The sequence below is a fragment of the Gobio gobio genome (assembly GCF_949357685.1).
Source record: "Gobio gobio genome assembly, chromosome: 2".
Classification (NCBI taxonomy): Eukaryota; Metazoa; Chordata; class Actinopteri; order Cypriniformes; family Gobionidae; genus Gobio; species Gobio gobio.
The window spans coordinates 31,350,046-31,367,120 of NC_137098.1; the positions used below are offsets into that span (position 1 = coordinate 31,350,046).

General features: G+C 40.8%; 1 protein-coding gene across 1 annotated transcript; it reads right to left on the bottom strand.

Annotated features, from left to right (window-relative positions):
• Nucleotides 1–990: 990 nt before the first annotated feature.
• Nucleotides 991–15,989, bottom strand: wdr93 (WD repeat domain 93; the record flags this gene model as incomplete). The annotated part of the gene is given in 16 exon segments (XM_079839558.1): nt 991–1,066; nt 4,796–4,985; nt 10,434–10,590; nt 10,807–10,867; nt 10,952–11,159; nt 11,306–11,437; nt 11,542–11,619; nt 11,726–11,796; nt 13,986–14,175; nt 14,253–14,337; nt 14,586–14,714; nt 14,716–14,730; nt 14,734–14,832; nt 14,921–14,985; nt 15,080–15,284; nt 15,729–15,989. Coding segments are annotated over 16 exon segments (2,022 nt in total).
• Between the last annotated feature and the right edge of the window lie 1,086 nt (nt 15,990–17,075).

Consider the following 17,075-nt stretch of genomic DNA (forward strand, 5'->3'; position numbering starts at 1 on the left):
CATTCGTGTAAATCTGTATTTTGCACACACAAGTTGAAAGGCATTTGTGGATAATAAAACATATCTGCAACATTTATCAAGTTCATGGATACTTGAGAGTGCATTTATTAATCATTCTGAAACTAAAATCCTCCCATACTCAACTGCCCATGGCCAGTCCAATTAAAGAAGAGCATGTAAAAAATTTGACAAAAAATGACATGAATAACTTGGAATGGTAGAAGTTTTTAATAAGCCAGAGGAAGGAAAAAATAGCTACATTGATTAATAATGCAGCTCAAGTTCAATTAAATTGATGTTAAGTACAAACGGCACTAATTGTGAAAAGATTTGCTTGCCGGAAAAGACTTAAGTGGAGCAAAGCTGAAAGCCAGTGCCTATGGCCTGTCATATGAAATGAATAAGAACAATACAACATGGAAAATGGTGTTGACATTCAGTATAATAATGGGAGATATCATTAGCTGTGATGCTATGTAAATTTACTTCAGAACAGGCCATGAGATTGTGCGGAACAGTCCGTTTGCTATGGTCTCTGAATTTGTGCACTGCCCAGCCAACAAATATACTGAATTTTGTTTACTTGACCTTTTGTTTCAACAACTTTTTTTGCATTTGAGCTGTAAATGTAGTAAAAATGCTTGGAATCAAGTCAGAATAAACTTAATCAAATGCACAGATTACTCATGCAGATATAAACACATTTGCATGTAGCAGAGCTTTTTGTGAGAACTGACATGTACCCTCCTCACAGCCCTGACCTGAAATGAACTTTCATTATACAGTTTCATTCGTTTTATCAAAATGACTGAATTTGATGTTTTAAAAAAAGATGACATCAATAGTTACCATTTTCTCTGCCCTGCAGGCATCAACATAACCAAAGATAAATGAATGAATGCATGTATTTGATCCACATAAATACAGAAAAAAAGAAATGTCTGTCAGCAAGTTGCGTCTGGTCTGATTCTCTTCTTATTGTGTGAAGTTTCATTTAATAGCATGCTTCGGTAACTGCTCCCACTGGAAAGCCAAATTTCTGTTCCTCTCTTTCCAAGAGTCAGCTCTACACACACAAAGACATTGCATACATAAAGTATAGTCTGTGTTTTAGGAAGATAAATCACTGTTAAAGTCGGCATGAAACGGAAGATGCGATCGTCTTTTCTTCCCTGAATGTGCCTCCCAGTGAGTGTGGTAAAACATCGCCTTAACCGAAGAAGACGAACTTCTGATTCTGTAGTCCCGTCTACCGATGTGTGCATGGCATGTTATAGATAAATAACATAGGCCTACGTGGTGCTAAACCGGATCGCACTTCCCAGCAAAAAACATGCTGCATAAGCTTCATTCGGATTCTAATATTAGGAATGTGTGAATTTATTTTTATGAATATCCAGCTTACGTGCGTAAGACATTGCGTGTTTGTTCCTTCATTTCACCACGGATTCGTTTGTAAACAAGAGACTGGATTTGCAGACAGGATGAGATTACATGAATGAATGACGCAACACACTTATGTGAGTAAAACATGTGATAGTATTGCATTGTTACAGATCATTTGATATCTATTGATTATGTGTACGTGTATAACTGAACACATAACTTAGCATGCTGTCACAGGCTGGAGAATCCTTTATTTGAGGTGTTGTTGGTTCATTGTGCTGTGATTCGTGATCAGACTTGGACATGTATGGGCCAGGGCTCGCAAAGCCCAACGTCCCGGGGCTATGTGTTTTCCAGACGGGCTACCAAAACGTATCAATGGCCTGCCGACGGGCTATCTTAAACAGTGAAATAACATTCCTTTCTTGATGTGCATTGTTCACTCTCTTGACTTGATATTTGAAGGAAAAATACAATCGTGGAAGTTTTGATCATCCTGATTTGTCCGACTCTGCAGTGAGGCTTATGTGTGTTGGTGATGCATGGTTCGTGGTTGTATCCACCGATCGGGCGGGCCAAGTAATAAAAAATTACATTCCAATTAATTGCGGCTGGATGAGAGAGAAATCATTGTGTTTGTTTGATAAAGACATTTTGCGAGCCCTGTGGGCGAATCCGGTTGCCATTTTCCCACACGCTTTCAAAACAATTTCTCACGTGTACTCACGGGGGAGCCGAAGCTCATTATAATAAACCCCTTCACGGTTCACATCACAGGAAAATTCGCAGTTTGCAGTGCGCATGTCGGGGTCAGAAAGTTAATTTCATCCCATTGACAGAGAATTTCTTGTTAAGAAAAAAATGCCTACTTGCATCGTGAACTGTGAAAATCGCACCAGTTGTGGACTCAAGTTTTTCAGGATTCCTGCAGGATCTCATCCGTTAAAAAAAAAACTTGACGACATCTGTGGCTGCAAGCTATTAAACGGGCTGGGGTGTGTTAATGATGTCACGCAGGTGGTGGAGTAATAACTACTTTTAATGAATGAGTTTGAGATCGAATTCATTGTAGATTTTTTGCTATAAATTATGTACATGTTATTTGAGGAGTAATTCTTTTTTTCTCCATTATTTTGCTTTATTTCCACATTCAATCATAAGCTCGTTCTTACTAGGGCACGTACGTAGCCTACATGCGCACTGTTCAAAAAAGGTGCTATAAATCTCAATAAATCTCAAACTAAAAGACATAAATGACATGTATGTATTCGAAATAAAGTATATGATTGTACTGAATGTCATCTTGCTTATTTTGCTCAAGATAAGGATTTATTAAGTCCACATGTCATGCAAACAAGAACCTATGCTTCTAACCACAGGTCGGGAGCTGTCGTTCCAACCACAATATTGCGATGCTCTTTGCGAATGTTCGTTCGAACTATGGTTTCGGGAAACACAGACTCGTTGAACTATGTTGATAACGACGGAACTTGCGACCATAGTTGGCTAACGATGCTTTTGCATATTCATTTAATCTTGCACTAACAATATAAATTGGTAGGTTTCTAGTCATTGTCTGTGTTTTATATGTGCCTTCTGTAGCGAACCTAATGCTGATCCATTACCTGGTGCAAATTCAGTGACTAAGCCAGGGTAAAAAGAGTAAAGTGTTACAAAAAGTGGTAGTAGTTAGCCGCCGCAGGCTAGCGCCAACATTGTGACAACAACGGTAGAGTTAAGCCATTGTAAGTAAACTAAATGTTTTCTGTAAACTGTAGACTGATTTAATAGTTAGGTTATCTGGCAATAATTGTGACCTGTGGCATGTTACAGACTATCTTTATATTAGCGCTTTCACTATGACAACAGTAGATCGCGTTGTTTTTCTGACCCCATGCTGCACATGGAAGGGGTATGTAAAGCTTATCCAATCATTGCAGTGAGCGTTTACTTCCAAGTCTTAAGTGCAGCACGCCCATAAAAACAGAGCGTTCCATGAGAGAGGCTCAAAACTAGAAAGTATATATTAGCCTATATATATTAGAAGAAAATAGCCTATTACTTATTCATTATGATGTTTTTGAATGTAAAAACCACGCAAACGTCATAAGTTGACCTCAGACAACAGTATAAAAAAAGCCAGTTCTTGACCCCTTTAAGGCCCATTAACACATTACTAGAACAATAACTATAAACATCACGTAACAACAACAAAAAAAGAAGACGTTCTAACTCTAAAGGACTAGCAGAGTCTTTTTAGCTGAAGAACTATAAAAACATTGACAGATAAAATCTTTACTATTTTAAAGCACATGCTGTAAATATGACCCAAAGCATGTTTAAAAAGAGCACAACATTATCATCCATTGTTGTGGATGCTAAAATAGTTATCATTATAGTTCTTGCTCTTGGTGTGAACAGGCCTTTATGCATCACAAATATGTGACCCGTCACGGGAACCAGGGACACAAGTCAGAAGCACAACTTTCGAGCAAAATGAGAAAGAAGCGTTTTTTTTTCCAAATTGGTGATTTTCGCTTTTTTGCAGAATCTGTTAGTTGAGATCAGTATTGGTATATTTAAAAGCGTACATTTTGAGGTTGAAATCGGCTTGTTTTTCGGAGATTGTAGCATGCAGTAGGGGCGTGTCATTGTCTGTGTGTGGAAAAGCCGGCTTTTGTTTCTTTTGTTATTGCCCCCCCTTGTATAGACCTTCCCATACCATAATGACTGTCGTTTTAATTGTAATCGTTAGCATCGTATCACTTGCCAAAAACCCCCATTACTATAATGGGCTTTTAGATGGTAGTGTTAGCAAAGTGATCACGGTTATCACAGAATCCTGTTCAAAATGTCACAATGCATCCCGTTGGGTCTGTCGTTGCTATGCAACCATGCAGCTTTACAGGGGGTATGGCTTATCTAAATGAGCCCTATTGTCACTCCCAGCAGGTGAGAACAGGTGAGAACTGCACAATGTTTAGAGGTCGTTTTCTCCCTATTAAGCTTTTTTGAGTGCCTACTTTCAAATGGCCACAACGTATCCAAATATTATCAGATTTCCATGTGTTACACATCGTTGGAAAGCTTGGAGACTACACTTTCAGAATCTGTGAATAACTCAAAATGCCCCTGAACCAACTTGTGTCCCTACTTTCCGTGACTGGTCACATATTTGCATGATCTGTTACTATACCATAGTAGTAATTTTATATAATAATTTTGCATTTGATGAACAGGTTGCAGTGCAGTCTCACATTGGGTCTCATTCACTAACAAGAGTATTCTTACTTTCGTGTGGAGATTCTAAGGTTCTAAGAGAAAATAAGAGTTCTAAGAGGTTCTAAGAGAAAATTTCTTGCAGTTGTGTACACACAAATTATTTAATACTGAACAACAGTTCACAAACCTTTCCTTAAAGTAAAGGTTGCAGGCCTCCTCCAAACTGGATAGTGTGGCTCTGGTCTCTTTTTCAGTTACAGCAGGCCTTGCGACACGGTACAGATCAAGCAATGAACATTCTGAAAAGCTGAAGATGAAGAGAGAGCTCTCATCCTCTCCACTTTCCATCACCTTTGCTAAAGGTGTTATTCTGTTACCTAAAAAAAACAAATCAGGTGGTGTGTCACCATGAACACAAAATCTTTCTGTAACTGACACTCAATAAATAACAATATGTGCCACCTTAAACACATTGCATCCCAACAGTAAACAACGGAATTCACACAGAACATGTATTTCTGTTGAAAACTTGAGATGAAGGGCAATGGAATAAAAGAAAAGGTCTAGAGACTTTTTTAATGTAAGGGATAATCCACGACTAGCTGTGCATTAAAGGCGCACCATGTAGTTTTTCGCCATTAGAGTTCGCCTATTCAAAACAAAGGCGTAGCTTGATGAAACCGAGATTGAACATGGAATCTTGGGAGTTGTCGTCTTCACCTCACAGCCGGTGGAAAAGAATCGGGGGCAGAAATCATGTTCATGGATGAGATTATTAACGTTACTGTAGTGAAGCAGAGCAGGGCCGAGTGCTGTGGGAGCTGAACGAGGTCGCTGAAGCCATTGCTAATGAGAGACGAGCGTGACACACGGCTCGACAGCAGAACTTTTATTATGCCACAGTCGCCGCTTCCGCTTCTTCCGGTCCAGTGTATGTGGGGTAACGCAGCGCTGTTTTATCATATTAGATACATCTGAGTGTGTTGAAAATTATGTTATAACATTATTCTGTGCGTTCGCTCCGCAGCTGCAATGAGACACTGCAGTAAGCTAGATCGATATTAGAATATCATATTAAAGGGTTAGTTCACCCAAAAATGAAAATTAGCCCATGATTTACTCACCCTCAAGTCATCCTAGGTGTATATGACATTCTTCTTTCAGACGAATATAATATAATAATAATATAAACAAGTTATATTAAAAAAGTCAAGGCTAATCCAAGCATTATAATAGCAGTAATAGTTGCTCTGTTTTTGAAGTCCATAAAAAATGCACCTGTCCATCGAATAACGTGCTCCACGCGGCTCAGGGATGTTAATAAAGGCCTTCTGAAGCGAATCGATGCGTTTGTGTAAGAAAAATATCCATATTTAAAACTTAATCAAGTAGAGTTCCAGCCGATCGCCTTCCGTGGAAAAGTGTTGAAAGTGAAACTCAAGATGTGTACGTGACGTCATGCCGAGCGTACCTGGTCGCGTTAGTCTTTCGTTCGGCAGGGGAACTTTCAAGACTTTTCCCATAAATTGAACACAGAAGGCGATTGGCTGGAACTTTACTTTATAAAGTTTTAAATATGGATATTTTTTCGTACTCCTCCTTGAACTGCCACCTTAACGTGGTGGAGGGGTTTGAGTACCCGAATGAACCTAGGAGCTATGTTGTCCGGGGCTATATGCCCCTGGTAGGGTCTCCCAAGGCAAACAGGTCCTAGGTGACGGGTCAGACTAAGAGCAGTTCAAAAAACCTTATGATGACCAAAAAAAAAGAGGACTGTGACGTCGCCCGGTACGGCGCAGCCGGGGCCCCAAAGGAGCGACGTGGGGACACCTTCCCGTGGGCCCACCACCCACAGGAGGGACCGTAAGGGGCCGGTGCAGAGAAGATCGGGCAGCAGTCGAAGGCAGGAGCCTAGACAACCCGATCCCTGGACACGGAAACTGGCTCTTGGGACATGGAATGTCACCTCACTGGCGGGGAAGGAGCCTGAGATTGTGAGGTTCCGACTAGAGATAGTCGGAATCACCTCTACGCACGGCTTGGGCTCTGGAACCACACTCCTCGAGAGAGGATGGAGTCTTCACCACTCCGGAGTTGCCCATGGTGGGAGGCGGCGGGCTGGTGTGGGCTTGCTTATAGCCCCCCAGCTCTGCCGCCATGTGTTGGAGTTCACCCCGGTGAACGAGAGGGTCGTTTCCCTGCGGCTTCGGCTCAGGGATAGGTCTCTCACTGTCGTTTGTGCCTACTGGCCGAACGGCAGTGCAGAGTACCCGGCCTTCTTGGTGTCCCTGGGAGGGGTGCTGGAAAGTGCTCCGACTGGGGACTCCGTCGTTCTACTGGGGAACTTCAACGCCCACGTGGGCAATGACAGTGACACCTGGAGGGGCGTGATTGGGAGGAACGGCCCCCCTGATCTGAACCCGAGTGGTGTTCAGTTATTGGACTTCTGTGCTAGTTACGGTTTGTCCATAACGAACACCATGTTCAGGCATAAGAGTGTCCATCAGTGCACATGGCACCAGGACACTCTAGGTCGTAGGTCAATGATCGACTTTGTGGTCGTTTCATCTGACCTGCGGCCGTATGTCTTGGACACTCGGGTGAAGAGAGGGGCGGAGCGGTCAACTGATCACCACCTGGTGGTGAGTTGGATCCGATGGCGGGGGAGGAAGCTGGACAGACCCGGCAGACCCAAACGTACTGTGAGGGTCTGCTGGGAACGTTTGGCCGAATCTCCTGTCAGAGAGATCTTCAACTCCTACCTCCGGCAGAACTTCGACCGGATCCCGAGGGAGGCTGGAGATATTGAGTCCGAATGGACCATGTTCTCCACCTCCATTGTCGCTGCGGCCGCTCGGAGCTGTGGCCGTAAGGTCTCTGGTGCATGTCGAGGCGGCAATCCCCGAACCCGGTGGTGGACACCGGAAGTAAGGGATGCCGTCAAGCTGAAGAAGGAGTCCTATCGGGCCTGGTTGGCTTGTGGGACTCCTGAGGCAGCTGACATGTACCGGCAGGCTAAGCGGACTGCAGCCCGGGTCGTTGTGGAGGCAAAAACTCGGGCCTGGGAGGAGTTTGGTGAGGCCATGGAAAAGGACTATCGGCTGGCCTCGAAGAGATTCTGGCAAACCGTCCGGCGCCTCAGGAGGGGGAAGCAGTGCCCTACCAACGCTGTTTACAGTGGCGATGGGCGGCTGTTGACCTCAACTGGGGATGTCGTCGGACGGTGTACTTCGAGCATCTCCTCAATCCCGCCATCACGCCTTCCATTGAGGAAGCAGAGGCTGGGGGCTCAGAGGAGGACTCGTCCATCACCCAAGCTGAAGTCACCAAGGTGGTCAAGAAACTCCTCGGTGGCAAGGCACCGGGGGTGGATGAGATCCGCCCTGAGTACCTCAAGTCTCTGGATGTTGTGGGGCTGTCTTGGCTGACACGCCTCTGCAGCATCGCGTGGCGGTCGGGGACAGTGCCTCTGGGATGGCAGACCGGGGTGGTGGTCCCTCTTTTTAAGAAGGGGGACCGGAGGGTGTGTTCCAACTACAGGGGGATCACACTTCTCAGCCTCCCTGGGAAAGTCTATGCCAGGGTACTGGAGAGGAGAATTCGGCCGATAGTGGAACCTCTGATTCAGGAGGAACAGTGTGGTTTTCGTCCCGGTCGTGGAACACTGGACCAGCTCTATACCCTCTACAGGGTGCTGGAGGGTTCATGGGAGTTTGCCCAACCAGTCCACATGTGTTTTGTGGATTTGGAGAAGGCATTCGACTGTGTCCCTCGCGGCATCCTGTGGAGGGTGCTCGGGGAGTATGGGGTCCGGGGTCCTTTGCTAAGGGCTGTCCGGTCCCTGTACGACCAAAGCAGGAGTTTGGTCCGCATTGCCGGCAGTAAGTCAGACTTGTTCCCGGTGCATGTTGGACTCCGGCAGGGCTGCCCTTTGTCGCCGGTTCTGTTCATAATTTTTATGGACAGAATTTCTAGGCGCAGCCAAGGGCCGGAGGGTGTCAGGTTTGGGGACCACGCGGTTTCGTCTCTGCTCTTTGCGGATGACGTTGTCGTGTTGGCCCCTTCTAACCAGGACCTTCAGCATGCACTGGGACGGTTTGCAGCCGAGTGTGAAGCGGCTGGGATGAGGATCAGCACCTCCAAATCCGAGGCCATGGTCCTCAGTCGGAAAAGGGTGGTTTGCCCTCTTCAGGTTGGTGGAGAGTTCCTGCCTCAAGTGGAGGAGTTCAAGTATCTAGGGGTCTTGTTCACGAGTGAGGGGAGGATGGAACGGGAGATTGACAGACGGATCGGTGCAGCTTCTGCAGTAATGCGGTCGATGTACCGGTCTGTTGTGGTGAAGAAAGAGCTAAGCCGTAAGGCGAAGCTCTCGATTTACCGGTCAATCTACGTTCCTACTCTCACCTATGGTCATGAGCTTTGGGTCATGACCGAAAGGACAAGATCCCGGATACAGGCGGCCGAAATGAGTTTTCTCCGCAGGGTGGCTGGGCGCTCCCTTAGAGATAGGGTGAGGAGCTCAGTCACTCGGGAGGAACTCGGAGTAGAGCCGCTGCTCCTCCACATCGAGAGGGGACAGCTGAGGTGGCTCGGGCATCTGTTCCGGATGCCTCCTGAACGCCTTCCCGGGAAGGTGTTTCGGGCATGTCCAACTGGGAGGAGGCCCCGGGGAAGACCTAGGACATGCTGGAGGGACTATGTCTCCCGGCTGGCCTTGGAACGCCTCGGTGTACCCCCGGAAGAGCTAGAGGAAGTGTCTAGGGAGAGGGAAGTCTGGGCATCTCTGCTTAGACTGCTGCCCCCGCGACCCGGCCCCGGATAAAGCGGAAGAAGATGGATGGATGGATATTTTTCTTACACAAACGCATCGATTCGCTTCAGAAAGCCTTTAATAACACCCCAGAGCCGCGTGGAGCACGTTATTTGACGGACAGATGCATTTTTTATGGACTTCAAAAACAGAGCAACAATTACTGCTATTATAATGCTAGGATTAGCCTGGACTTTTGTAATATAAATCAGATTTTATTCATCTGAAAGAAGAATGTCATATACATCTAGGATGACTTGAGGGTGAGTAAATCATGGGCTAATTTTCATTTTTGGGTGAACTAACCCTTTAATAAATGTTGGATGGCTTGTGTTGCTAAATGACATGAAATTAATTTGAAAACATATTGTATGACGGAGAAAATGCTGTATTACTGTACAATAATTAGTTTTCTGTCTATAAATGTCTCCAAACAGTTGTTCCCTTGTTTAATAAAACATGTAAGATATTAAAGCGTCTTTGGTGTTTCCATGGTTTCTACAAAATAAAACCGGAAATCGAGGGTAACATAAAATCCGAATGATGTCTTTGATAGGTTACACACGGACATAGTCCGTGTCCTGGTTAAAACGGCGTATTTCTCTGGATTTAAACATTCTTGGAAACATTTGGAATAATGTAAGTACACAAGTCAACAAAATATATAACATTGTTCAAGTGGTTTTTGGTAATAGTGGTTTTTACTCCAAAAATCTTACATACTGTGCCTTTAAATTATTTTAATGCACAACGTGGAGGCAAAGAACCATCCGAAACGAAAAGTAAAACAAAAGTTTAAAAAAAACAACTTATTTTAACTTGACCTCTGCATTTTTAGAATGCTGTGTCATGCATGAGACACTGCAAAAGATCTGAGACGCAAGTACAACAGTCAAACATGTTCGTCAAGTGCATATTTACAAAGAAAAACAATGGAAAAGCAGTGCTGTGGAAAGCAAGTGTCAATCAAATAACAGCTAACATAACAGAATGGATTTGTTGTTTTTCATTTTACCTATAATATACAGATTTTGTTGGACTGGCTCGAGCACATACACAGGTTCTCTGAGCGAGCCGAGCACATGAGTGTGAGGCAGGTTTAAGAGGAACATTGGTGCGCCATCCTTCATTTCCCATATAGATACTTGCCCATTTCTCTGCATCAACAAAACCTGTAAACAATTACCATATAGTCACTTTACAGAGCAATAAAGAAAGAAAAAGTAATCTGAAATCATTTAATCAAGAATCCAATGTCGATAGCAATATGGTGTGGACGTCCCTATTCTTATAAAATTAGAGCGATTATTAAAACTTTATAGCTATCGTTATCGTCTTTGGTGTGAACAAGCTTTAACACCGAATTGTGCTGCTAAGTTGTACAATACCAGACACTTCAGGAAGGGCACAGGTACAGCAACGGATACAGAACTGCTTGGGTCTGCGGGTCTAATGGGAGATAGTCATTGTATTTATTTATACATCATGTTCAGTATTTCTAAACCCTTTATAATAACTGTGGGTGTTTAGTACCTCTCAATAAGTGGAACAGTGCACGTGTCTCCACCTTTGCTCGCTGTCACACTGTAGCTCTCCCCACTTCTGCAGGTGAGCACTAAATGTAATGTGGGTAAAACTGGACCCAGAGGAAGAGAAGTGACCGGTAGTTGACTCTGCAAAAGAAGCTTCATCCTGCAAATGGCACTTTCTCCTGGAATCACAATATTGGCATATGGACACCCTGCACCAGCAGAAGACAATCAGGGGTAAGATTCTTTCTTTCAGGATGATATCAGTAGTGTACCATTATATCATTTTGTCGTCGAGAACCACACAATATCTATCATAAACAATATATGAAATGACTAAACTCTGAAGGAAACTTACCAAACCGTCTGTCCCATATCGTAACCAGCTGACCATCAAGCCCTAGAACTATGAACCGTGTGCAGGAACTGATGGCAGAGCAAAGGATTTCCTGAGAATTGGGCCACAAAACGTCCGGTCTGGGTTCACTGTCTGATTCAGGAACAGATTCAAATATCATTTATAAACATGAACAAATGTGTCCATGTAATGTGAATATACCAGATTATAAATGTATGAGTTAGTGGCTGGAGTACCTTTCTCTTTCTTCAACAGAAGATACTGTAAGAGATTATGACTGCCATTCCACCACAGGCACATGGCAACAGGAATATCTACAAAGATAATCCAAATAAATATCATAAATGCACATTCTGAGAGAAGGCTTATATCTATCACTGAAAAACTTGCATGAAATAATCTCTCGAGTTAATGACTCACCTCTAGCTGCCTTCGTTTCCCCAGGTACTGAATAAAACCCCTCATGCAGTAAGAAGTGACAAGTGCAGTTGCTGTAATGAAAAAAGACTCACAAACTGTAACAAATTTTGTAATGTGAAAAAATTATCTTGACACCTTTCATAATCTCTAGAGGTTCTAAAGTGACTCACCACACAGTTTGACAAAGGTTTCTCATTTCACATGTAGTCAGTACTGTCGCTTCTTATATGCAACTTTTTAACGTATTCCTTCATTTTACTTTAATCGTGGCCACAAATTAACTAACTTAAAATGAGTGACTGAATTAGTACAACATGGCCATGATATACCTAAAACAAGGGAATAAATGGTAACACTTTAGAACTAGGAACTACTAGTTTCTGGATCAGTTTTCTAAAGTGAAAAACATGATAACTCGCTAGTAATTGTACAATTGTACATAATACTCTAATGTTGTACATATTGTCCGTGACGGGGTGGTACAAGAAAGGCTCCCTTGCATAAATAAAAAGGATAATATTAATAAGAATTTTGTTCCTGAGGTGGGAAAATATGTTATTTGGGAAGATCAAGATATCTTTCAAGTTATATATATATATTTTTTTTTTTTGCTTAATGAAAATGTTGAAAATTGCAACGTGGAAATGGCACCCGTTTCATAGAATGACTCAATTACTGAAGTCGTTGTAAGCTTTAGAGGTTTCTGTACATTTTTGTAACGTTTTGGATAGCAATTCCTTCTGATGGATTTGGTCAAACTTGAGTCATTATTACTAGTGGGTTACCACGTTCTTCATGTTAGAATCATGTTACTAATCCAAATATAGTAATTCCTTTAGAAGGATTTGGTAATAAAAGCTCAGAGAGGTAAACAGGAGCTAGGTAATGTAGAGATACAAAGAAGAGAATTTTGAAGTCTATTCTCTGACAAACCGGCAACCAGTGTAGAGATCTTAGAATTGGAGTGATATGTTCATGTTTATGACACTTGTGAAGAAGTCTGGTTGCAGCGTTTTGGACTAGCTGAAGGCGAGCAATTTGAGACTTAAATACACCGCACATATTCAAGTGAGCGCTATTAATTTGTTAATCAGAGTTAATAGTAGTTATTATGTTAATAGTGTGTTACTCAGATTTGTAGTTATTCATTAATGACGGAACATTATTCTAAAGAATGAATTAATCAAACATGTCCTATAAACTAAAACAAGGGAATGAATTGTTAATTTGTGGCCACGATATCTTTTTTTTTTTTTTTTTTTCATGTGCGTGGTTGCAATTATAACTCACTGTATGGAAAAGAGCTCATTTCACATTCTGGAAAAAGAAACAATATTTCTTTGGAACAAAATTTTATTATTAATAATTTTTATCATAAACCTCTTTGTTAACACTTTACAATAAGGTCTCATTTGATAACATTAGTTAAAAATGAACTAACAATGAGCAATTTGTTACAGTATTTGTTCATGTTAGTTCACAGAGCATTAACTAATGTTGACAAATACAATATTTGATATTAATAATGTATTAGTAAATGTTGAAATTAACATTAACTAAGATTAATAAATGCTGCAGAAGTATTGTTCTTTATTAGTTCATGTTAACTAAAGTAGTTAACTAATGAAACCCTATTGTTACCACATCTTTTTATTAATAATTGAAATATCACTTTATTCTATATATATTCTGAGAACTATTGCCGACACTCTCTATTGGTTGTAATCAATTGCGCCGCGTGACATCAGGCTTATCATTTTATTATTTATGAGGCCATACTGACTTTGAAATATAACCTTTTTGAACACAATATTCACGATTAAGTGATCAGATGAAGTTGTATGGCCATGCAGATGTGCCACACTATACATACTTTTGTACATAAATGTAAGCTACATATGCTCACATTTATGCATTTATGACAGAAAACATTCTTTTCACTCAATTCAAGTACAAATAATTTCATAAATTCATCCTTACACTGTTTAAAAAAAATCAGGTCTCCAATTGAAATCACATCAAATTTTTTTTAGGCCAAATCGAATTTCTGTGAATTAAATTACATCAATTCACAGAAATTAAATTTGGCCAACTGGAAAATTTTGATGTGATCGGTCACTAGAAAGTTTTCGATTGGAGACCTGCAATATATATATATATAAGTGTGGCTAAAGTGTCAAAATACAGTACTGTTTGGGGGTGACTTAAGTATATGTCTCCAAAATCAAGTTGAATTCAAAAACACTTTAATCAAGCCTACCTGGGACCTTCCGCTTTTTGCTGTGGTGGTCTCATAGAGCTGGAGCTGAGGTACTTCGTGAACATTTTCCTAAATGCCACATCCTGGTTTTCCCATTGATTACTACTAATGAGGTGATTTTGGCCTGAGCCTATTATAGTGCCTTCCTCTGTCTTCTTTAGGACTTCAAATGGACTTTTTAGAGAGGTTCCTTAAAGACATGAACACTTCCATTAAAAAGAAAAATATAACAGACATCTAAAAAAGCATATTTGCATCAGTGGATACCTGCAGGGATTTCTGGAGGTTTGATCTTCATGACTAAGACTATTGGAGACAATCTGGCTTCTGTGGGCCATGAGGATTGTGTAGCCTACAGAAGAGACAGGGCAGAAAATGATCATCTCATTGCAGCAATTTAGCAAACATTGCCAGAAACAAGCAAACTCATAGGACAAACTATACATTTTATTCTGAAATAAATACATAACAGTTGTTCCTCCAGGGAAATTTTGTTGTGCATTTTGAATTGACATCAACAAATTACGTTTTGGATACTTAAAAACAGTAAACAAGAATAGATGGTTTTCCAGGTAACTTTCCAATAACTATAACAGTTACCTGTTTTGCTTCCAGCTCTTTGAGCCACACATCTTGTGGAAAGCGATAGACATCCAACCAAACAGAACCACTGGCTTCAAAGACATTGACAATGTATAGCAATAGCATTAATAAATCAGCGGTTTCACCGTTTTATATAATATACCTATATTTCAATACAACATTTACACATCATGACTGCAGCTCCAAAGTCCCCTCTTCTAGACACTTCAAATTTTCCACAGATGTTTCTTTGGTTTATATCTTCCTGTGAGAAATATAACACACCGTCATTTTTTTAAAGCCTTTTAAAACCAAAAGCAAAATAAGCTCTTAAAACACTATTACGAACTCACAGTTTCATTGATGATTTTTATTAAATAAACATTCTCCATGTGATGCACAAAAAGTCGAGCAATACCTTATGAGACAGAGAATAATTATGTATAAATAAATACAGTGGAGAGATTTGAATGCAAATTGTCTAAAAATATCCCCCATTCTCAATAACTTACCCATGTCATCCACTGTGCATAAGAGGTGTGTGAGCGGGTTTCCCAGAGAGGCACAAGAGATGCTGGTAAGCTCCACTCTTTCATTCTGCCATGTTCTTACACAGGTGAGAGTGGATGTACTGATGACTGACAGACCATGAGCGTGACCCAGAAACAGGTAAAGTCCATCCTCAGAGCACGCAATACAGTTAGTTCTGGCTGGAAGCTAAGAACAAAACAAAAAAATCTGTGTAAAGTGTAATCTTAAAATCATACAGTCCCTGCTGGAGAGGGTTCAAATATGCAAAAGATGTTGGAAAACTGAAGAATGTGCAGGACCTGGAGGATTTTTCTGAAGAACATTGGGCAGTTGAACTGCTCAGGACAAACAAGGGACTCATGAACAACCATCACAAAACAAAACAACAGCCGATGATCATCCAGGGAACGACACACAGCACTGAGAATCAATGGTTCATAAACTTTTGATCAGGGTTATTTTAATAAATTCACTATTTTTTTTGTCTTGTGGACTATATGTAAACATTTTTGTAAAATATCTTATTCAGGACAGTACTAAATAAAAAATAACATGCATTTTGTATGATTTCTTTTATTTAGTTTTCACAGTTTCTGCAAGCAGTTCACATACGTTTTCTTGCCACTGTACCTTCATTTCTTTAGTAGCATTCAGCACAGGAATTTGTCTTGCTTCTTGTGCATCCCTGTCGATCTTCTCCTGCTCTGATATAACTTCCCATGCACTGTCAACAAGGTTATTTAACAGCTTATCGATCATTCTCGCAGGCTCAGGCAGATTATTATCAGGCTGATGCAGATCTGTGAAATAAGTCACATTATCATCATCTTCACAGCTACTGTAGTCTGACGGCTCTGGGATCTCCAAACCTGCTATGACATTCACAGCCATGTTGTGCTATTTCTGGAGGGGGAAAAAATTATTTTAAACTGAAACCCCCCTTTGCCGAGTTACATTTATACACACATTGTTGAATCACACACACACACACACACACACACACACACACACACACACACACACACACACACACACACACACACACACACATATATATATATATATATATATATATATATATATATATTTTTTTTTTTTTTTTTTTTTTTTTTATTATTATTTTTTATTATTATTATTTTATTATTATTATTATTATTATTATTATTATTATTATTATTATTATTATTATTATTATTTTTTTTTTTTTTAAATGTGTCAGTCAAATAAAGTGGACCTTAGAAAATCCTTAGAAATATTCAGACCGTAACAGTAATATTTTCAGAAATAACAAAGTAAACAAAAAACAACCATCGTTTTTTTTTTTTTTACATGGCACTGCTGTAATACTGTGTTTTTTAGACCATGTACCATAATAATACCATGGTATTCTTGGAATTACAGGAGTACCAAGTAAACAATAATAACGTTGGTCTAATTCGTTCTAATCTAGCAGCAAGTAAATGTTATAGTTGTTAGCTAGTTTGCTATTTCATATAGTGTTTGTCGGACCTTTGACCTCCATAAAAACGCAATAAAAAGTGTGAAATCTGTTAATTTGGATGGTCAATAAAATATTTTTGTGAATACTCATTGTATAATCAGACTGTAACACAACAGTGATCTGAATAATGATGAAAAATAATATCATAACCGCTCACCGCTGACGCGCCAGTGGAGTTCTTCCGGATTGTTAGGTTGTCATGACAACACTCTGTGGTTGCTTTGAATGGGGCGGCGCGTGCGTACTCCTTCAGTCATAAATAACCGTTAATACACTAATCGGTTTAAAAGTCCAATCCGAAAAAAAATACTCCATATAAACACCTCAATCGGAATAAAAATGGCCAAACCGAATGAAATTGTAATCGGTTTGAGAGGGGTGGGATAAACCTTTTCATGAACCGATCAAACGAAAAATTCCACCATAAACGACCTGATCCGATTACTTTGAGTGCACGTCTTTCTGTGACGTGATAT